Below are 23,970 nucleotides of genomic sequence, written 5' to 3'. Positions count from 1 at the left end.
GGCAGAGACGAATTTGATAATAATAACAATAGCATTTATAATTATTGCCAGTACATATATCATTAAACCTCTACAAACACCCATTATATCAATGCATAAATTCTCACAGGTGATAGATACAGTATCAGGCGTGATAGTGTGATGGCTACACATGCTTGTTTACTAAAAAGGTGACAGTGGCGCTAGCAGAAGGATCAGGGAAATCAAGCCTCTTTTTGACGTGTTAGACTGTAAATATTAGAGGCTTGCTGACAATCTCCCACAGTGCCATGGTGTGTAAAGTCATTATCAGGCAACGTGATGGGCCCTCTCAATCCCCAAGTTGAGAATGTGGAGTGTTTTTCTTAGACATTATCCAGAGAGTGCACTGAGGTGTCCTGTGTCACATAATCAGTTTAGCAAACACAAAGAACCTAATTATCAAAGAAGAAAGCTTTCTATACATAGTTACATATCGCTGCTGTCTGGCGCAAACCTTCAATCTCCAGAATTGCTATTTTTCAGGAATTAGAAAACACTTTGTTTTTAAAAGGATCCAATGGAGATACAAGGTTTAGTCTCAAGCTTTTTAAAATACATTTCATTGGTTGAGAAATGGTAAAACCCACTGATAGATGTAAAAGGGGAACAACAGAATTTAAAAAACATTAAAATGGTGAAATGTGGAGATACGAGGTTTGCGCCTGATGACCATGTGTAATATGAGGCCCAGTGACATTTTCTCTACTTAGCCTCATGTCCAAACATTCAGGTGCAGTCACTTCCTAGAAATGCCTGACAAAATAAATGTTAGGACATCATGTAGAACACAATACATCAGCTTTTAATTTGTGAAAATACAAAATGAAATCATGTACAATTTTATGTACAAGACTATTTGTACAAGACAATAAACTGTATTAATTATTGGATATTATGACATAGTCAGAAAAATCAACTTAGCACTGTCATTGTATCCACAAGTCAATGTGCTAAAAAAGAAATTCACAAAAATAACACAAACTAGACTGCAATGCCGAATGTCTCTCAACCCCACAGGTACTGTCAAACAAGAACACACTAGAAAGAAATATTTTACATTAAGCTTTACAGATTTCTTCGAAGAGTACATAAAATAAATCAGACTCTGCTGTTGACAATGGATTGCTTATAAAATAGTTTTAAGACTTCAAATTATTTTCTAGTTATCTCCAGGGAATTACAGCCTTGTATAAGAAATTCAAAGATAGGCTATTTTTAAAAAAAATGGTCTCTGAGCAAAAATTAAAGAACATTATTCATAGCAAAAGCAAATTTTGCTTGAATTCGGCTACACTAAAAGCCCCTTCTCGCAACAGTGGGCCTTCTGGAGTCCTCCGTTGGCTTCAGCACTGCCTGGCACATTACTGGCACTGAGGGATGGATGGGTTGGATGTTCTCTGTGCCAGTAAAAATGTCACAACCTCTCTCCTTTCACATTCAACATGAGTCCTCTGTGGATTAAGCTTGTGTTGTAGGTTTTTAACCTTCTTTTCCCTCTATTGATTTTGAAGTAAAGTGACAACAGTGCCAATACAGCAATAATTTCAATAAGACAAGATTAATAACAACTCTGAGCTCTGCATTCTGGACTCATGCATGTACAAAATTAAACGAATGATCTGTGCTTCTTTAGACCATTTTTTGGATGAACATATCAGATATGCAAACCAAAAGAATGAAACTATCCAAACACATAGCCAAAATAAGTGTTTATGATAGAGCTGTTTATCTGAAAAGGATGAACTTGTCTGATTATGGCATTAAGATTGATCATGGAGTACATACAAGTGCTTAATGGGCTCCAAGACAATCCTGTGTCAGGCAGTGCTTACAGCCAAAGGAGGACTTTAAGATGCCCACTTTATGCGATATGAAGCTGTCACTCATCTACCAATGTGTCATGATGTGCCATGCTTTACCAAATTATTTATCTTTGCTGTCTTTTGTGTCTTAAGAAAACAACTATCTCCATCAGTGTGAGATTTTTCGGTTATGTTGACAACAAAACAGCTCTATCATATTTGGCTATTGTAAAAAAAAAAAAAAAAAAATCCTGACCTTTTACCCCTGGAGAAACTTTGCAGATACTTAAAAGCTTTACTTAATATGATTTCTGGGGTTTTGGACATTGCAACCATATAGCGACATGAAAACAGTTATAACACACGACTCAAAAAGGCAAAGATAAGACAAATATAAATGGATAGAGATAAGGCTGGAGCCAAATGCCATTTACACATGGACGCTGGCTGTCTTAACTGTCACAAATGTTGTGAATTAGCTCCAAATGGCAAAGGAATCACTGAGAGTCAGTCACTAACAATGCCATTGTGGTGGGATCGCAGCTGGATGTAAAATACACATTATATCATACTGTACAGAGTAACTCTGCAACACTGGGTAAAGTAAATGCAGTAGTAGAAGTAGTTGTTCGTCAACAGCAAAAAAGGCAACTTTTACAATTGCAAAACTTGATCCAGTTATAATAATCACCTCTTTTTGTAGCACTGGTTATTTTTACATTGCTATTCTCCTTCAAGTGACCCTCATTCCCCAAAATGGAACAAAAAAAGTCATGGAGTCTGGTCACCACTAAAGATTAGCTGTTCAAACTCATAGTTTAGAGGATGCAACATTTGACTATGATTGTCTTCATGTATAATTTTAATGTATGATTCTAAATCTGCTTGTACAGTAAGCGTGCTGCAGAGGTGAATGAGGAAAGCAATTTGTGTCCAGCTCATCGAATGTCAACTGATTTGTGTTTGCAGATGAGAAGATACCCCAAATCCCAGTCTGGTACCTACATGAAGAGTCCTCGTGGAGTCGGAGCGTCCAGGTGTCGGCACAGGTCTGGAGCTCAGCACTCGTCTTCTGCTTCTCTGATGGGTGGGATCAAGCTGCATGTGGATTTACACTGACTGACTTGGTTGATGGTGAGCGTATTCACAGGCTTGATCTGTATGGTCCTCAGGAGGGATTTCTCTGGCTCATCTGTAAACCATGTCTTTTCTGAGAAAGAACCAAAAATCAGAGAGACAAAGAGGAGGGACATCAGACAGTTAATGCTACATGGACGTCACTTACAATATCAGTGTCTGTTTGTTTGTCAAGTGGACACAGATCATGGGGAGGAAATTCAATATTTTAAAAGAAATAGTCTTTTGAATTGGTTTGTAGAAAGAAATTCTGACATGATAAAAAAAAAAAAAAAGCTCTGAGATATTTTTTTTTACTGGCAAGTGTCACTCACTGTCCCAGTTTTAGGCTCCATCACTCATCTGATAGCCAAAAATGCTTTTTGAAAAATATATCATACTGCCACTGAACATGCTGTTTTAAGTTCAGTAAACACATTCTCTCGTCTAACTCTTCAAATACAGACGCTTGGTCAGTGGCCCTACAGGTCATCACTTTCTAGGTACCCTCCAGCGTTAGTTTTGGACGCTCGGGGGCAACATGTCAATTTACTAACTCAGCAGGCATTGTTTTGTGTTTTTTCCAAAGGAAATGTACAGCTTTTGTGTGTTAAATGCACATAATCTCTTCATAATGAGCTTTAAACAACTGTGAAATTCACTTAATTTTAGATTTACTTCCTTAGGTTTTTAGCAACAATAATACATGGCCAGGTTTTGAAAAAACATCATGGTTTGGCTTAAAATAAGTACGTTTGTCACTAACCTAATGTCATGTTGCCAGCATAGCATGTAACAAATACTAGCATTCAACACTGTTATTAAATATGGATTTTTGGTTTAATAAGGGACAAGAACAGTGGTCTCACGGGTGATAGTTCAGGGTTTGTTTGACCCATCTACGAACTTTCTCACTTTTCATACTAAAGCAGTTTCTCATTGCGTTGAAAAATTGTGCTGACCGGAGCATCTCATTCTGCTGCAAAAGGGTGACTAAGCGCGTCTGTATTTGACGCCAAGGGCCACTGACCCAGCATCGGTATTTGACGAGCTGGGAGTGAGACTGGAGTTGGGTCAGCAGACATGCAGGTTACATGTTAAACAATTTTCATACTTTCTTCCACCAAATTAGAAGTTAATACTTTTAACTACATAACTGATACTGTCAAGGGTTTTATCTTTTTGAGGGGCTTCAGGCTTTTTGGCTTGATGCAACTTTCTTTTCTTATAGAAGGAAATACATAGTCTGGCATAATGTGTTGCCGGTGATTCATCCACTTGGCAATGTCCACAGTCATGCATTTTCATGAACATGACTTAAGGCATTGGTGGTGCAGTACATTAACACATATGCCAGTAGATGTGACCAATTAGAAAACATCACTCGATACAAAATAAAGTGAAGTAGCATCAAACCATTCAGTTGCAATCACACATTTTACAGTCAGACCTACAGCAAGATGTACTGCATAGGTCATAACCATGCGCTCCTGATGCAGTCGTTTGGAAACACTAAACTACTTGGCTTTCATTCAAAGGGCAAAATGTCAGCAAGGACATGACCGTGTTCAATGCATTATTTAACATCATGCATAATCATTCACTTCCATACCTTGGCCCACTCTATTCATCCTTGTTGCACTTTGAGAAAAAGAAAGTAGTACACTAAATGTAAGCTAAATGGAAAAAACTAAGATGACCATTAATAACAGAAATTGCACAGCATAATGATCAGAGGTATAACAGCAGATGCTCTCACTGCATATGGATGCGGAGTAGGTTAAACAGTAGGAGGCGATCAACAACTCAACAAAAAATAAAGAAAAACATCATGTCAGAAAATCTTTTAGTGCCATAACTTTGCACTGAGCCACTGAAGCATGTATCAAGCAGCCATACTGTATCCATGCCTGTTGCCAAAGCAATTGGGAGGAGGATGCTGTCCATGTTTTAAATGTAATTCAGAACCCAATGAGCAGCATGCAGCTAACAAACCAAATGTGTTACTAATGTCCTTTGTCCAGCACAAACAAGAAACTTAATGTAGAAATAAATGTATTTCTGTGAAATATGCAACATAAATGAACTTGTGTAGCTGAACATGTTTGTAATTATAAATGGGAACAGATTACTAACCATAGAAAGCTTGTAGTGTTCATTCAGCAGCTGTGAAAATGTAATGTGCTCATCCATTTTTGGAATGAACAATCAAAGAAATACTTGAATGTGAATATTTTCCCACAGAAACAAAACTATTTTAGAAAGTACTTGATGAAGGCATACCTCCATAGATTCTGCAAAAATCCCTATATATATCAGTAATAGAAAATGTTGAAGTATTTGTAAACAAAATACACACAGAGATTGACATGAGTACTTTTTAACGATATATAAGCCATGACTTAGGGGGGAAGCTGAAATGTGTCTTGTTGCTGTATTGCCAACTATAGTCAAAATGCTTTTCTTTTCTTGAGCTACTGTGAATTAAAGGCACCAGGTGGACGAAGTAGAAGGCTTAAACTCCTCATTATGTGTTTGTGTCTTTACAGTCTCTGGTTCAGGTCCTATAGAGGCTCCCACCTGAAGACCATGATTTTTGCTGGAGGGCTTGACAGCCTAAGGTGGGTAACCAACTGTCGCGGGGGTTATTGGGAGGGCCTAATCTGTGTGGTGTTTTGCTATTAGAAAATGTGCTTATGTGCTTGTCATAGTGTCCATAGAAAAAAACTTGGGTTGTAATTGTGCTTGACCAAACATGGATGATCAACTCTAAAGTTGTATTATCCAGTCAGCTGATGTATGTTTTGGGTGCTCAGGTGAAGAGTAGAGCAGAGCTGTCTCTTTGGCACCTTTTTGGTAGTGAGGGTTGTGAGGTGGAGGTCTGGAGCCGCCAGACAAGGCTGGTAAACCCAAATGTGAAGTGATGGCGAACATAAAGTTTCTTTCCACACAGTCTGTATGGAAAGATTTTTCGGCAAATGATACTATGAAATTATTTTGCCATACTATACTATGACTTTTTAATTACAGTTTTCCTTACACTTTACCAAGGCATTTTAACTATACTATACTGAACTATTTTAAACATTTTTTCAACATACTTTATTAGTTTTTTGCCATACTATATAACATTTTTCACTAAATTTTTTCAATATACAATGATATTTGTGACTACATATTTGACAACATATACTATGATGCATTTTTTACATTTTTTTCTATATACTATACTATGACTTTAAAAAAATTACATACTGTACTAAAAAATTCACCATACTATAACTTTTTTTCACACACGAAACTGATGTTTTTATGAAGTTTTTGAACGCATTTTCCAACATGCTATGATGTTTTTGACTACATGTTTTCAACATACTATACTATGATGTTTTATATTACATTGACAAACACGCCTTTGATTTAAAATTTTACAGAAGGATCTGTAGTTCTGCACTTTGCTCTGCCATAATGTGGCATGCTAAAGACTTTGTTCGTGGTTTTCACAGACAGAACTGAAAGATGCAGTCAAGGAGCTGGGATACCCCAATATGCTAACTTCTGGTGATCCACCAAGTAGGAATAACCATGTTGTTGAAATTTTTACTAATATGGCTTGAAAAGCTCAACAAATATAGAGTAAGAAAAAGTAATTATAATGGTGGTGTAACTTTATTGATAACTGTGACATTTTCTACTTGCAAATATCTTGACATAATTAATACTTCATGGTGGCAAATAACATTTAAGTATAGCATTTGAATGTTAATGGGTCAAAAAGCATTAAGAGTTTCAGTATTTCATAGACATGACATACTGCAAACTTTTAAGACATATAATTTAAAGTGCAGTTCAAGTACAGTAAGGTTCAATTTTAATTTAAACAAAACAAGCAAGTTTCAACAGTGTAAAACTTGGAATGTTATAAGACGGAGAAACACGGTGACCTTCATTACAGACGTGATAGTAATTAACAAGAAAAAGCACAGTATAAGTAAACTAAAGGTCTGTAAATGCCTGCGCCATCCTACTCTGAAGTCACATATTCTGTTGTATTGAATAATGTTTCAATCCATACCACACATATAAAAACACTTTCTTTTACTTTTAGGGGCCTTAACATTTTAGTCAGGATGGTTTCATCTCAAACTGGAAGTTTTAATCACGTGTTGGAGTTTGCCCTGTACGTGTGCAGGTAAGAACACTGCAGTGAAATTAGCACTGACATTGGGCCTGCCACGATAATTATATTATTGACTTAGCATACAATATATACACGACTTTGATAATTGTTGGTATTAAGTCTCAAATTAAGTAATTTTGGGCTTATCTTAACAGATGTTGATGTATAATTTTAAGATAAACATATATATGTATTCTGCATAATCTATTATGCTATTACATTATCATAACAGTGGCATAAAATGGTCTCAAAATGACTAATATCATTGAAATTATTTCTGGGACAATATAACATCCAAAAAAGCACTTATCGTGACAGGCCTACCGACATTTTCAATAATAACAAAATCTGGCTCAGTTGTAGAAACAATCACAACAAAGCCCTTTTCTTATGTGTTTCAAAGTTTACTATAAACACAATGTGTTGATTCAAACATGTCCCTTTTAACTGCTTAAAAGGGACATGGACAGGGCTTTTTGGATGGTTGTCTGAAACAAAAAGAATATGTTGCATCATAACAGAATGTCATTTAAAAAAAAAACAAACTGCTGCTCAAGAATGACAGAGTTACTTACAGCCCTGGTAAAAGTTCACTGTAGTTCTTGGCATAAAACATGTACATGGATGGAAAAAAAATCCAAAAAACTCACTGCTTGGCGGCCCCCAGGAAACACAGAAGCCCTTGTGGTTGCCTACTTTTTCCTATGCCATGGGACAAACCACACTGTTCTTTACTGCATGGAGTTGTCAAACTCGAGACAAACAAGTAAGACACACATACACACTCAGAAAAACAAACACACATAGACATTCAGACAAGTTACAGTCTGTTTGCAAAAGGACACACAGGACAGTAACTGCTGGCAGGCACTGTTCACGGACAAAGACATCAGAGAGCTTTAGAGTGGCACATACTTTTGTTTGTCTCTTGAGTCCCTGCTTTTGGCGCGGTTGGTGCGGTTGGTGGTTGGGATAGAGTGGACGGAGGAGCTCTTTTTGCTGGAGGAATGGGACGAATGGGAGGAGTGGGAAAGGCTGGTTCGAGACTGGCCAGCGTTGTGGTCAAACTGCATCAGGCAGAATATCAGGTCTGAGGGCACCAGCTCAAACGCATATGGTGGATTGGTTATGACATACCTACAGGAGAGAAGGAAGGCCCCGTGGTAAATTGGTTGAAAGGTTGAAACAAATGTCTCTTTTAAGGCTGTTTTGGGCATCTAAATGTAAAAACACATTAGGTATGTACTCACCGTTTGGTGCATTGGCTTTGTGTGTTTAGATGAGCATCTCGTAACCGATAGATGCCAAAGCACAACATATTGTACGTTTTCAGGGCTTTACAAAACAGGTCACCATAACAGCCACCATCCTGCAATACAGTGACAAACTAGAATTATGGCCTCACAGCTGTATGCTTCTGCACATCACTCAGGTTGCACATAGAGTTTACACCCATGTCTGTGAAATAATGATGCTTAACACAAATTTTGTTTTCTCCAGCAGCAAAGAAGATCTATAAAATCAACAGTTTCAAGGAGGTCACCCAAGGTTATTGTTTGCAATTACTGTCCACCACAATTGTTATTTATGTCATATTTTAACTTTGCAATTTTTTACATCTTAAGTTCATAATATTTTTTTTCTTGCATGATTTTCATTTTATACATATAGAATGAGCATTTCTGGAGATATAAGTTTTTTTTTTTACTGTCAACAATTGGTTCTCTGATTATTTTACATGTGACAATAAAGTACTTTAAACTAAAAATCAGTTTTTCTTGAAATTTATATATACTGACATGCAATATAGTATATAAAATACTGCTTATGTATAAAACTTAAATTAACTATATATCTGTATGGACTTTAGTCATATATTTTAGTTTAACTGTTAATAATTGCAATTTTACTCCATCCTTTTCAGTTTTAAATTGGAAAGCACATATGGATATGGTTATACTGTACAAATATGATAAACGTATAAACTTATAAAGATGAGTTCATTCGATTGAAAATTTTACCATCACAGAACTCACCTATTTTGGAAATACAATCCCTGTTTCTCATCTCAGCTCTGAATCACAGCTGTCCCTGTTAGTCTGAATCTCTTCACTAAAGTCAACTCCAACAACACAAGCAGACAAAGATGTGCTTAGCCTTTAGGTGACAAGACCAGTCACTTACCCCGAGGTCGGCGAAGGGCCCGTCGTACAAGGCCAGCTGTGCCACGCGACACCTGTCCCTGTTCGCCAGCGTCTGTGGCGTGCTGTAGCCGCCACGTAATGCATTCTCCTCTGCCAGCAGCCCCTCCAGCTCCGGCGTCGCCCCGCCTGTTACCAACGTCCGGATCAAGGTGAGGATATTATCATTGAAGTATGTCTAAAGGAATGAAGGTAGAGAGGGGGTAAATCCTTCAGCAAATGCCACCTTAGTCACAACTGCACCTTCTCAAAGTGCCAACCAGGCCGAATGGTGCTATCTAACCCGCTCTGTTGTGTCACATTGCTGTGCACACCGACTAAAAAGACTGGAGAGTCCAATTACTGCAGGTTACTCTCACTCCCATCAGAGACAGACACACAAAGTCCATGTACACACTCATGCTGACCAGCCATTTCTCACAGCTAAATAGCAATTAAGTTAAAAAGTCAGTTCTACAAACTGCATGTTCAGCCCAAACTTTCCTCAGAGAAGTTGGTACATTTTTATTTCCAACCAAGTTACTGTTTAGTTGATTTTTAACAAGGGCAAATGTCTGCACGGCAGTCTCTTGTCTCCCCCTGCTTGTACAGCACAGTGACACCTCCCTCGACTGCTGACAGCACTATTGACTAAGATGATGGATGAGGGCTGTCCATTAGGTAGCATTACCTTTGTCTACACGGGAGCGCACTTGAGGCCAGCTTTGTTCTAATCTCACTCAAACTGAAAGGCAGACAAGTGAAGCCATCATAGCTACTACAAGTTACAGTCTTCTCAGCTATTGTTTTAATGTGAGCAGGGAGTCGCTCTGTTTTTTGGAGGGCTGATATCAAAACATGAGATTTCTTTAAATATTTAAAATCGCTGACAGATATTTTATCCCGTTTCACTTCACAAAAACCTCGCGATTCCTACACTGCAGAATAGAATTTGATTTTAGTAATTTCCAGGACTGGGTAAGTTTGGAAAAATATTTGTTTCCACACTATTGCCTCTATTCTTTTTTCTAAAATATAAAATTCATATGTTTGGAGCAAGCAGCAAACATTTTCACCACTGTAAAAAACAGGCCAGAGCAAGTCTGATGTCACCCAAAGAAAAGCAAGAAGTACGGTGTGCGACTGAACGTACACTCTATGCCTGCAATGTCTGAGTGAAAAACAAATGCTTTTGGTCACTATCTCGAAAGTAAACAGTGATGTCTCAGTATATCACAACCAGTTCTTTGTGGCACTAATTCCTGCTTGAAAAACAGCAACATGGTGCTAAACACACCCACGTTTAGCACCTAAAAAGTTGCTGGAAACACAGCAACGACTCACTAAATCACACTGAATTTTCTTGGTCTCAAACAGTGGTCTGCAGCTTTGCAGGTCTCATCTTATGCACTACATCACTCTAAAACACTGATATGATGTGTAGGAAATGTGCAAAAAGTTAAAAATGCGCACATCCATAAAAAGGTTGAAGGTGCTGGAACCACATTAAAGTGCAAACACTGAACAGAGGAAGGTCCACACTTCAGCTCCCTTTACAGTTTTTTTTATTGAGATACAGTAAGAAAAAGTATATAAAGGAGAAGTAACAGTGTCTCAGTGATGAGCTGATTCTTCCTAAAGACCTCTTTAGTTCTATACTTTAGTTCATTCATAGGTAATACGTCAAATCAAAGGCAGCCGACATTTTCACCATACGTTTATAGCTGCAGTGAATAAACCAGGCTGCACAAATGCCATGAAAATTCAATTTGACTTTTTCAACTAATTTTTCAGTCCTTATATTAGAGATAAGAAAATATGGGGGGGCAACAGTATAATAGTTTTTATTCAGTGTGTTAAGGGAAAATGATTGGAGTAGAGATGTCACCAGTTAGTTTATTTCCTGTGAAACTTAATTATCACCAAACCCAGGTGGACAAACTCATTTGGGTTTGGTTATAACTGATTTGTATGAGCTACAGTAGTTGCCTATAATCTTCCAGCAATAATTTGGCAATACAATAGCCTACTTAGTCAGAAAGTAACACATATTAAAGGTTGGATTTAAAACTATTTATTTACCTAACTGATCTCTAGCTTTTTTTTTTTTTACTTAAATGTTGAATTTGGAAAAGTGTGCAATTTTTAAATGCAAAATGTGTTGGAACCCTGACCTCTATGATAAGATAATATTGTCTAAAAGCTAAATCAATTCTGACTTACAGCACTCATTAAGGAATCCAGCACACTGACGGCAAAGGCTGTCCCGCAGGCAAAAGGCTGGGTGAGGTATAACTCTGTGTCAGGGTCGTCGTCGTCATCTTGGTCCAGGAACTGAACGTTCGAATCATTCACTGTGGAGATCAACATGCATTTCACTTATTTTAAACTCTTCGTGTTCATTTTCCTCACGACAAACAAGATCCCATGGAATTATTTTGTGATTAAAAAAAAGCATGGATTGTGTGCTTAAGCATAATTCAGGCAACTATTTGATTCAAGTGAAGAGGAAGACACAGAGGTACAGTGGTTGTGAGCAACAGAAGCAGCAGATATGGACTGTAATAGAAAACAAATTCTCCTTAATTTCTTCATTCAGAATTTGGACAAAACAGTATTTTTTTTTAAGCGACTGAAACAAAACCTTGTCTAGTATTTTCGTTCGGCCTTGTGGCCTACTTGCCTCTGCCACATTCCATATCCAGGCCATGCACACTCATGACACCATGCATATTGTCAAAGCTTCAGGCCTTGATCCAAAGTCCTCCTGAAGCCAGTATCAGAAACACCAATATGCCATTGTTTGTCTTGTAAATCCAAGACAGAACTTCCAATTACTTGTACTTGCGTGTCAAAACAAATGAAAGTATCTCATTGCCCCAGAACCTTCTTTGAAGATGTCTTTGAGCACAAAAACACATGCAGTAGCTGGAAGAAAGTAATGATGTAAAATTTAGTTGGAGAACTGCTACTTCTGTGAGGACAGAAATAAATGTCAGTCATATCGACAGGGCTGAGATGAAAGAAGGGCACGGGCCAGAGAATGTGATCCGACAGAAGATGCTATGAAAACAGCCACAAGGACTTCTGAGGGATCAAAGGCCTTGTAATTCTTAGAAAAATAAAAGGGAAAAATTTTGCTTTGAGATAAGGGGCCAAAACAAGACAGGCAATTTCAACCAGAACCAAGGGTAAAATGTGCTCAAAGTGATGCCATGGGAATGGACTGAGCCTCTTGTGCAGCGAGAGAAATCAAAAGAAAGCTGATATGGAGGCAGCAGCAGTTACAACACTGCAGTACAGGACAGAGGCACTTCTTACCCAGCTCAGTTATCATTTGTATGCTGGTCCCACTGCTTTTATCCTGACTGAATGAAATCACAGGCGGTTTTTTGCCTGGCTTTGCTAATGGTGCTAGACAAGTGTTGAGGAAAAACAGTTACTGGAGCATGTCAACAAGGGACAAAAAACCCCAAAACAAAACATAAAAACTGACTTTTAGTACAATTAATCAAGTGTTGACAGCCTCTAATTGCAGAAATTGTGTTTTCAGATGTGTTTACAACTATTTAACTGACAAAAAAAAACATGCAACAGTAGAGCTTGCATATCACTCAGCTGATACAAATATGAAGCAGCAAGCGTACCTAGTTCTGTTATGATGGGGATATTTGCTCCAGTTGTGACAGACGTCTGCCTCACTAATCCATGGACAGGGCTGTTTTCAGGAGACGATCTATCCATCCCTGGTGGTGTGAAGCCTAAATGGACACACACATAAATAAAGCACGTCAATTAATGCAAAATTCATGACCTCATCAGAGGCTACAAACAGGCAATGTATCTAATTTGTATGACATCTGATAAATTATTGCTCAGAAATTATGTTAGTTACTTAATGTGTAGAGGATTAGGTTTAAGAAAACAAACATGGTTGGGTATTGTCACATTACATACTTAATGTACGCAGCCCAGGTTTATGCAAGTAAGGTTACATAGCTTATGTTTAGAAAAGTTAGGTTACGTAGGTTAAGTTTAGGAAACAAAACATGTTTTAGGACAGATCAGCAGTGTGAAAGGGGGAGAGAGAGGATGACATGCAGCAAAGGGCTTCAAGCTGGATTTGAACCTGCGACCACTGCAGCACAGACAGTGCCATCATTCATGGGGCACCTGCTTAATCCACTAAGCCACCAGACAGCCAAGAAACATGGTTGAACATTACATTATGTGCTTTTTATTTAAAAAAAAACCTGTAGGTCAGGCTTTGGCAAGTAAAGATGCGCAGTTTAGGTTTTTGAAAGTAAATTTGTGTAGGTTAGGTTTCTTAAAAAAAACAAAAACCATGGTTGCGTGTCATCACGTTTGGTACTTCACGTAACATGACAGAGAAATGTTTTAGGAAAGTTAAGTTATATCAGTTAGGTTTTAGAACAAAAACATGGTTTGGTGTTGTCATGTATCATATGTTAAGGATAATGAAAATGGTTGGTCACTGTCACGTTATGTATTTGACAGAGATGTGCAAATTAGGTATTAAAAGAGAACCATGGTGACGACGTATGTTAAAGTAACTCAAAGTTCACTTGGTTTTACACAGGACAAAAACTAAAGTCTCCTGGGGAAAAATCCTGTGTTTATTTGACCCATCCACCACCCAAACCTGACTCCTTACGCAGACTTTTGCTGTTTATTCCTCTTCCCTCTTTACTTCCATTAGCGCATTTATCATGTGATCACACCCTTCCCGATTAAGAGAGCTGTGTATGAATTACTGGCTGATGAATATGTGGTTTATGCATAAATTCTGATGCATTACGTTTTGTAGGTATACCCACTAACAGTGCATGAGAACAGCCTGCAATATTCAATACTTTATCAGAGGCTACAAACAGGCATATCAGCAGAACTAATACACCGGGGCTATTCATTCCTGGCCACTGCTAAAGCATAAAGTTGCTGAGTGCGATGTTACCGTATTCTTGACAAGGTCCAATATTAGTCAATATATATAATAGATGTGACATACTGCTCATTTTGTTTCCCTTAGATTGTGTGTGCATGGAGATGGAAACCTTTTACACACAAAAAAAAACATGTACAGTATGGAGCCATGAAATAGAAAATAAGTGACGCAAGATTGAATTCAAATTGACTTGACATTCCTTGCTTTCCTCAGACTGACAAGTAAGCACATTAAATCAGTGATGCTGTATGTATTATACATAGGCCATGTTTTGACATCCATCACTTCCTGCTGACTAAGGCGAATGTTAGGTCATACATGTATTAGAGAAATAATGAAATTGGCAGGCATTTTTTTTTCTCTCTCTCTCCTCGGGTCAAAAGGTTTCTAAAAGCATTTCTCTCAATGCCAGAGAATGACCATTACTGAAGGCCATCTACACTGAGTGCCTTAGTAGCTGTAACATGCAATATTCATAAATAATGGACTCTTTTTTTTCTTTGACAAAGTAGCATCATATATGGAAAATAAACAAGTGTGTAAACCAGGTACGGCTTTTGTGCCAACGCTGTGCTTGTTGCCACCAATTAGGTTTGTGAAGAAACCAGTTGTTACAGTAACCTGAGGAATAGTCAGTAGGGTTTACTGTCAAACGCAGTGACACCAGGTCAGCAAGGCAACTCCCAGTGAGGGATATTCTCTGTGCCAGGGCCCTGTCCCTTCCAGGCGGTGCAGTGAACTATGATAGGGCGCTCCTTACCTTGGGAATTAGCCTGCAAGACCCCGATGCTGTCGTCAAACAGCATGGATTTGATGTTGAGTGACGCCAAGATGCATTCTTTGTCCTGCAGTGATGCATCGTCAATATTGTTCTGATTGGCTGACAGGATGACACACATGTCGCAGAGGTTGATGTTGACAGCCCTCAAATCTGCCCGACTCAACGGTGTGCCCTTTAAGAGAAAGTGAAGGAGAGAATTTGTAATCTCACCTATATGACACAGAGAGGTAAATGAAAATGTAGCAACTTTTAAATTGCAATTTTCATTTTTGAGCTTTATGTCAACCCTTTCATACACTATTAAATCACTTCGTCAATATGTTCTGGAAGAAACTTAATTTAATCTTAATCATGAATCACAGATTGATGGTCGTAGTCAATGGTAAAAAAAAAAAAAAAAACTTTGTTTAACCTGCATCCCACATGTTGTTAAGTTTAAGCTACTGAAACAATTTAATTCTAGAAAGATCTTGGTTTTGGTTAAATATTAAAAAAGCTCTCCTGTCCTGTGCTTCAAGTCAGCTTCATATTTAGCCAAAACCATAATCCTTTACTAATCTTAACCATGTGCTTTGAGTTGCTTAAAGGTCCAGCGAGTAGCAGGGTTTCCCACACCACCATTATTTGTGGCGAGCCACAACTATCAAAACATCTACCGCCACAAATAAATTCAAGTGGACAGAACTGTTGTCATGGAGAGCTCCGTCTGTGCTGCGATCACGGAGAGGGTACACTGAATGGTAAAAAAGGAACACACACAAGATTTTAAAAAAAGGGCTGTCAAATGATTAATTTTTAAAATCTGGACTAATTAGAGATTTTTTATAGTTTATCACATTTTTTAATCATGTTTTCAATTCCATTATTTTGCATTTCAAAACATTTTGGAAGTCCATATTGACAAGGTAAAGCAATTCTTACCAGATTGTCTTGATTAGAAATCAGATGACGGCAAAAAACTGCATGGGACTATCACAAGGTGGACGTGTGTAAAGGGGAGACTCATGGATACCTATAGCATCCATTTTTTTATCTAACTATCTTGAGGTCAGAGGTTAAGGGACCCCTGTAAAACAGCTTTTGCTTTTAAATTTTGACCTAATGATGGTGCTAAAGGAAAGTGTAAGGGATCACCAAACTTATCACAATGCATTTTTAGGGGTACATGTGTACCAAAATTCCCAATAATCCATCCAACAGTTGTTGAGATATTTCTAAACACAAATGTCAAACTCCTGGTTGCTCCAGAGGAAAAGTCAGAGATCGCCAAAGTCATCAGAAAACATTGTTTGGGTAATGTCTAGGAAAGTTTTTGGGATGTTTTAGGATGGACTAAAGAGGTGGATGCTTTATTTTTGCTAAAAACATATTTGCAAAAGCAAATAGTTGCAAGTAATCGTATTTCTTAGGAGATACGATTGTTTATTTTGTCAAACTTGTTAAAGTAGATGAATATTTTAAATGGGTGACTTTGTTGTACTTACAGGTAAAATGGAGACCTTTGGAAAGTTGTGAAGAGTTTCCCACTCCCTCTTCAGATACTCAAGTGAGCCAACGAACACGATGTGCTTCAGCTCGTGGTAGTGAAAGTTGCTCGCTCTCAAAGGCATGACAAAGTTACGGAGGCCAATCAACGCTGATTTCACATCTCCGAATATGCACACGACCACGTGACCGCTCAGAACAGTCATGGCTGCCTCACTGCGGGTCTGTAAGAAAGTAAGAATGATGGTTAAACCGTATACCCAGTGTTTCAAGGTGAGGACCTAAGATTACTGTCACCATTTTAGTATATACCCAAATGACGAGATATGATGTTGGGTAATGGCCAGAAGGAAAGTGTTTTTTGCAGTTTTTATGATGTCACAGTAAAGTTTAACTTTAACCTTTTGGATATAAAATATAATTTCTTCATCAATTTATCATATTAGATATTTGAGTGAAATTTTGTCATTATAAGCAAATGGATCCCCAAGTTATGGCCAAAACCTTTGACCACTAAATTATAATCAATTCATTCTCACGTCATGTGCATGTTTACGCTAAATTTGAGGAAGTTTCCTCAAGGCCCTCTTGAAATATCACGTTCATGAGAATGCAATGAACGCAACATCACAGTAAACTTTAGGTTTCACAAGAATGACACGAATGCAAGGTCACCATGACCACGATCTTTGACCTATGACCAACAAAATCAAATCAGTTCATCCTTGAGTCCAAGTGGACATTTGTGCTAAATCTGAAGAAATTTCCTCAAGGCGCTCTAAGACATCATGTTTACAATAATGGGATGGACAGACAACCTGAAAACAAAATGCCTCAGGCCACAGCTAGTACCAGAACAGAGGCATAAAAAAATGTTTGTGACATAAAATGTGGCATAAACTGGCATTTCTACATTGATAGTGCTTCCTCTTCTTTCAGTTGCCTACTCACCCAGTAAAATATATGAAGTTCATGACTGCAATAGACTATGAAAGTAATTTGAAAAATGGCATATGTATTATTACAAGGAACGTTCTATGTGCAGGGACCCCATATAGCAAATGACATGTCAAACACCTCATTACAGAGTGTTTAAGTGCCCTGTCAACCTCTGATGGTGCTCTGTGACATGACACATCTGTCACCAGGCAGAAACAATGTCAGGGACAAATGACGTGTGCCGAGTAAAAGAGCAGAACCCACCAAGATGACCTTCTCGATGTCTTTGGACGGGCACCAGTGAAACATCCCTGTGGAGTCGTATTTCTTTACGTTCTCGTCCATGCTCTCAATCTGCTCGTTCCCCGGGATGAGGAGCGGGTCATGTCTAATCCAACAAAAAGACGGGAGGGAGGGAAAGAAAGAGCACCATCAGACACAGTAAATGTGGGTTAAATGAACTAATTATTGGCATTTGACTATTAAAGCTAAATTGTAACATGTTAAATCTGAGGATATAATTCACAGGCAGACAGAAATAATAATATATAGGATTCTTCTTTTAGCACAGAACCTTTCAAAACAAACTGAGTGTGTATAAATCAACAAGATAACATTCAGATCACAAATGATGTTAAATTGAGTAAAATTGTAAAAAAAAGATTTTTTTTTTGTCAAAAACAATCAATAGACCATCAGAATATTTAGGGATCTCCAAACAAGTCAAAAAGGAGGCTTCATCCTTTTTTTCCCCCTCTTTGCTCATTCCTGTCAGAGGCCATCTGCAGAAATGCCAACAAAACTGCCATGTCATCAAGCAGAGTGACATCAGCGGCGGCAGCCAGGCGGAAGGAGATGGCAGCAACACGCTGCGTTGACTGGCATGAGCACGGAGATGCAATTACGCCCCCTTACTGCATACAGCTTTTGACGTAGTGTGCTGCGTGGTAAAAGCTTTAACAGACCAGACTTTAAATATTTCAGCATATTTGCCCAATCATATTTGCTGTTTGAAGTGAAGGGTATCAATGTTTAAACAGAGCATCAGAACTACATAAACTAATTTCACCGAGCGCTGTGGTGAGCTTCATCCCACCCAACGCTGACCACTAACGTGTTCGTCCAACAGAAGTACCTGCTGTTGTACCGCGCTTGCTCTGGTCAGAGTAATATGAGCTTTTACAGAACTCAAAGAAATAAAATATAAGACTGTTATATTTTGTTTGCTGTTTACCTCTCCTGCTTCTCAAGAGTCCCCACCCCCACAAAAATAGAAAAACCTACAATAAATTAGTCGACTAATTTGCATAAATAAGATAGCTATCCCCCAAACCAAAAGATACATATTTTTCCTCTTATCTGTCATGCTATTTATCAGTCTAATTTTTTTTGGTGTGATATGCTGACTTTTGGGGATATATGGAAAATGTGATGCTCAAAGTTTTCTGAAATCATGACCCAGTTACTCAAAGTAATCACCAGACATTGCTGTGAACAGTTTCATGTAGGAACTATTTTCTTTTAACCAAACTACACCCGCCAACTGTATCAGCATAAAGACGGTAACATGCATCTACTGTTAGTTCATCTTGCTCCCCTGAGGATGACGCCATTAACGTTTACATCTTGCGCTGTCATGAGCCTCTCGTCCATGAGTGGATGAAAGCTTTTAATTCCAATTTTGTAATGAGAGTTAGCTTGGTATCAATAATATGGAAATCAAAATTTTGTAAAAAGATAAGACAATTTGTCAGGTCGTCACAATATGATTCAACCAAAAGCTGATATTTATTATTTCTAATCACCTCCCCTGCATGTATTTGGACTTTGGAGGGAACTCGCACACACAAAAGGAGAACATGGTCGAAGCAATGGTCGAACACCACCAGCTACAGTAGCAACAATGCTAACCACGGAGGCCGGGTGCTGTCCAACACAATTCCCTTTGCGCTAAACTGACTTCAGATCAGATCACGGTTGAAGACGTTATCATCTGAAGCTCAGACAGTCGCCCTCCGTCTCTTTCCGAAACCTTTTAAATACTTCAGGCCTTCTCCCCATAAGAAGAGCATCGCTTTAATCCACGTGAGTACTTAAAAGAATGCTTCTCTAAGTAACATGTTAAGTATGCATGAAAGTGTCAGCTGAAACTACCATCCCTCAGGCTCCGACAGACTGAAGCCAAAAAAGCCCGCCTTGGGCTTATACACCCTTAGGCAAGACCTGGATGTCCTTTCAAGAATGGGAGTATAGTTGGAGAAGGAAATGCTGTTTTCTACTTCTCAGAATCACATCTGTCAAAGAAATTCTGATAAAATGTGCACATTAGATTCTGTGGGTAAAACTAGATTAAATATTATTTTAAAACGTGAAAAGTGTCAATGTTTTCAAGCAATGTTGCTGAAAAATACAAAACTGTATTTCAATTAATTTATATTATATGGAGGTGTAATGTTGCCACACCGATAATCTGTATCAGGTAATGAGGTCAAAAATTTTTTGTTAACTGACATAAAATGTTTTTAATTATAACATGATACATTTATCACATTATAACATGAAACATTTTATCATAACATGAAATTATCATGTTTTAACATAAAACACATTTTACACTGACAGGAAATATAGTATCTTGTGTTGACAAGAGTTTTTTGTTCTAATGTGATAAATTTGTATAAGATGACAAAAAATCTTGTTAAATCAAACATTTATTACCTAATACTGATACGTTTTCATTTTTTTTTTTTTTTTTTCTGATGTGGCAGCAATACCCTTCCGCATTATTATGATTCAAAGTCTATAAAGTCTCAAGTTGCGGTCCAAAACCCAATCAATTCACATCGGTATAAAACTGAAAGAAGCGGCTTAATAAAAGATGTCTATGTTAACAAATCTCCCGTAAATCAACAAATTAATATATTCAGCCATTTTCATCGTCTTCTATAACCTTCTACATCATCGGCTTCTGCGCGAGTCTGAAATACAAGTTCTAATAAGAGTGAAAGCATTTAGTGGTTTTACACCCGGGCTAAATATTTCATCAGAAGTCGAATGTTTCACCACTCACTCAGTGGAGCCGCTGTCACTTCAGTTTGTCCTTGTGGAAGATGACTGGTGAGGCAGAGCTCTGCCAGGATAGCTATCGCTCACTGTCAGCCGTGACGGCCTGTCACTATCCTGCACTGCCAATTGCCTCAGCCGTCCTGTAGCAGACATGACGTGTATGTCATGGCACACTCTGATGTGACCGAACGCGTTGTGACATCCCACAATTAGATGTGTCTTATGACCCATCAAGGAGCCTGTGGAAATGGTGTTAATTTCAGTGAGGTCGTCATTGCTAAGTTCCAGACAGGACGTGTTAGTTTGCTGATACATCTGGAAACAGGAGACATTTCTGCCTCCACCACTTCCGTCTTTTGTGCGCTTCTTTTCATTACACAGAGCAGAGGCGTCTGCAAGTGTCTTCTCCGCACTTCTAAACATTCAAAATGATCAGCAGCATAATTCACGACTTTAGTGGTAAGATGACATGTTTGACAAGACTTCACACGTCACGACCGCAAAACATAAAGCCAGGTGTCTTCTAGAAGAGCGTAATGACAGCTGAGAGAGACACAAAGTAGAAGCTAAACATGCATATTATGTAAATTTTCTATTTCGGCATCACTGCACTACTAGCTGACTGTAACGCTGCACAAGTAGTGAGGGCAGGCAAAGTCTTTGAAAATCCTCCCCATCATGCAAACTGACAAAGGCATGCTCTTCAAAACCCACAGCCAATCTGTTGATCATTACTTATTTACAAAGGCCTTGAGACCACAGGTCCTGTAAAAACTCATTTGATATAGTATACACCCAGATGTTTTTTTCTCGGCTTGTTGCGATGAAGTATCCCTTAGGCTACCGCAGTGAATCCCTCTCCAGCATGGAGGCAGCAGACAAGATGAAATAACACATCCACCTGTACCGTACACTGTATTAGCATGGCAAGTAGATGGATTGGTTTGGTGGGCTGATTTTAGCTGATGGCTATAGCATCAGAAAAGCTTACTTTTGTTACCCCAGAGTCTGGAAATCACCTGGAGGGATGCAACTTTGACACCACTTTGAACCAAATCAAACAATCAAACATGGGCAAACGCCCACCTGAAAAAACAGAGGCCATAGATCAAAAGGAGCATGCTGAATTATGCATATGAACACTCCTTTTATATATAATACCAAGCTACTTCTATAACTACTGCGCTATTTTACTATCTCGTAGTATTAAACAATAGAGACATTTGTGGATTTATATTCTGAATGTCAAATGAACAGCAGCCACATTAGCAATGGGAGCATAAAGTCATCTGTCAGTTTTAATTCAATTTCATCTGTACAATTCCACTTTGTATACGTCAGTCTGAGGGCTTCCCTGTTGCCTTGCTTCCTTGTAACATGGCACTTAATGACAATGACTATTACTATTATCATTCCTGTAATGGCTTCTTGTTGAATAACAGTGTTATCTCCAGTCAAAATCAATAAGGGCCGATTTAATTTCACAGGACAAGATAAAAGCAAGGTAGCATTTGAATTCGACTTTCATTGTGATGATACATATCATCTGTGGCCTTACGTGCTGAAAAGAGCTCAGAGGGATCCAACAATAGATGAATAGCCTTGGGCTATCTATCCTTTAGAGCCTCTCTGACTGGCTGCCGCTGTCATTAGTGCCAGGCCTGTTTAGGAGCTGTAGACGGTGGGTGTCACTTGAAACCTCGTGGCATAGAGCCCCTCTGCAGGTCTGACATGTTTGCCATGAAAGCAAGAGTACATAAACACTTTCTTCAGTTTTCTACAGTGTATACTATTGCTTGTTGAGCATTCAAAAAAACAGAGTAACAATATCCCTGTAGATACTTTTTTTTTTTAGCTTTGTTTTGTTTAACATGACCCTTAAAGCTGCACTACTAACAATTTATGGATAAAGAGTAAATTAAATTACTTCAGCCCTTGTGTCAATAATAGAGAGATCCAGCAATAGGGCTGCTTTTTTTTCTAACAGAACAAAACAATGATGATATTTTGCCGCCCTGGTGTGTGATTTTTAGATAGCATGCCCGCATTGTGGAAGAAAATGTTGGGCTATATGCAACATTTTAGTTTCTTTTAGCTTGTTATTTTGTTTTTTGCAAAAATAAATAAAAAATAAAAACAAATTTTGAAGATTAGGATAAATAAATAAATATAAACTCAACACACAGAAGACAAAGCAGAAATGTCATTACTGTTGTCCTACCTCATTATTTTAGGTGATGAGTTGGGAGAATTTCTCATGCCTCCATTACGTTGCTTCTTTTTAGGCGACAAGGCCGACTGTTGGTCCTCTTCAACTGCAACAAAAGCCAATGGTATGAGCATGCAAGTATCAGAAGATATTCAAAAATCCAAAAATCAGTGAGAGCAAAAAGAACACCACAGCACAACATGAGGTCAGTGAATTAAAAGAGATAACATGGTTACAGAAACACAGGGTGGAAAGAGATGCTGGGTGGACGAGATGAAGAGGACAGGACAATTTAACTAGTGTGCAACAGAAAACAATCCAATGTTTGCATGATGACAACAGCATACATTAGCACATCATTTGCATGATTGTGTATGAAGATGCAAACATGCAATAGTGCCATCATCAACCATCATGCCACTTGCTAAATCTGTGAGGGTTTTATTCACCACACACTAATCCAGATAACTGCGGTAATTCAGATAATGTAGTGTCACAAATACCTAAAAGGGAGCATACTTTAATTTTTCAAACCCTTGTTAGTACAAATTTCCTCAGACCCAGACTTGGATAGCTGCTCTTCTGGCCATGCTAATCATTCACGTTCTTATTTAATTAAGGTAATAACCTATAAACATCATGTGTCCAGCATTATAAATAAGGCCCTTATGTGCCAATACAGAATCCTGTCTGGACTGCCGGTCTTTCTTCATCTTGGGAGTGATGCCTGTGGCTCATATAATTATGTTGGTCCTCATGCCAGAGTGATTTATGTACAGCTGAGATGCCCCTCGGACATTGTCTCTATCGCTACACGAAACTGCACTGAGCTCTTCGCAGGGAACGAATTACAAGTTTTACCCTCGAGTAAAGTAATCAGGCAAATATTTTCATAAGCTGAAGAAAACAGCTCTACTCTGTGGCAGACTTTAGTAAAATAAACACGAGCAGCAAGAAAAGTGTTTCTGCTAATCGCATTTTAACAGCCATCGTTAATAACAGTGGGAATGGCCTGTTACACATCACAGAAAATACACTCAAGAAATGGGGGTTCAATAACGAAGAAAGGGGTTTGCATTATATTCAATAAAGTCTCAAAGATCATGCTCTTCTGCAGATGAACACAGGACTTCAGCCACTGCTAACATACCTGAGGCTGTAATGAAAACGTGGGGTTACGGGGGGCTTCCAGTGGAGAGGGATGCTCCAACACACTGGCCCTTCA

General features: G+C 38.4%; 1 protein-coding gene across 2 annotated transcripts in view; it reads right to left on the bottom strand.

The window, feature by feature from the left end:
• Positions 1-1,238: 1,238 nt before the first annotated feature.
• The window catches only part of LOC121959156 (calcium-activated potassium channel subunit alpha-1), a 111,445-nt gene continuing 88,713 nt past the window's right edge, over positions 1,239-23,970 (bottom strand). The window contains exons 21-32 of one of the 2 annotated variants that reach the window (XM_042508354.1): positions 22,758-22,851; positions 17,735-17,858; positions 16,531-16,755; positions 15,026-15,218; positions 12,947-13,060; positions 12,621-12,713; positions 11,523-11,653; positions 9,304-9,498; positions 8,370-8,488; positions 8,035-8,256; positions 4,552-4,580; positions 1,239-3,033 (exon numbers count right to left, since the gene is read on the bottom strand). In XM_042508354.1, coding sequence (XP_042364288.1) covers positions 2,882-3,033; positions 4,552-4,580; positions 8,035-8,256; positions 8,370-8,488; positions 9,304-9,498; positions 11,523-11,653; positions 12,621-12,713; positions 12,947-13,060; positions 15,026-15,218; positions 16,531-16,755; positions 17,735-17,858; positions 22,758-22,851 — 1,691 coding nt within the window. In that variant the 3' untranslated portion in view covers positions 1,239-2,881. The remainder of the gene's footprint in view (positions 3,034-4,551; positions 4,581-8,034; positions 8,257-8,369; positions 8,489-9,303; positions 9,499-11,522; positions 11,654-12,620; positions 12,714-12,946; positions 13,061-15,025; positions 15,219-16,530; positions 16,756-17,734; positions 17,859-22,757; positions 22,852-23,970) is intronic. The other variant, XM_042508355.1, reaches the window with a different exon arrangement.

Source organism: Plectropomus leopardus, chromosome 19 (assembly GCF_008729295.1).
Source record: "Plectropomus leopardus isolate mb chromosome 19, YSFRI_Pleo_2.0, whole genome shotgun sequence".
Classification (NCBI taxonomy): Eukaryota; Metazoa; Chordata; class Actinopteri; order Perciformes; family Serranidae; genus Plectropomus; species Plectropomus leopardus.
This window is presented reverse-complemented; position numbering and strand designations above follow the sequence as displayed.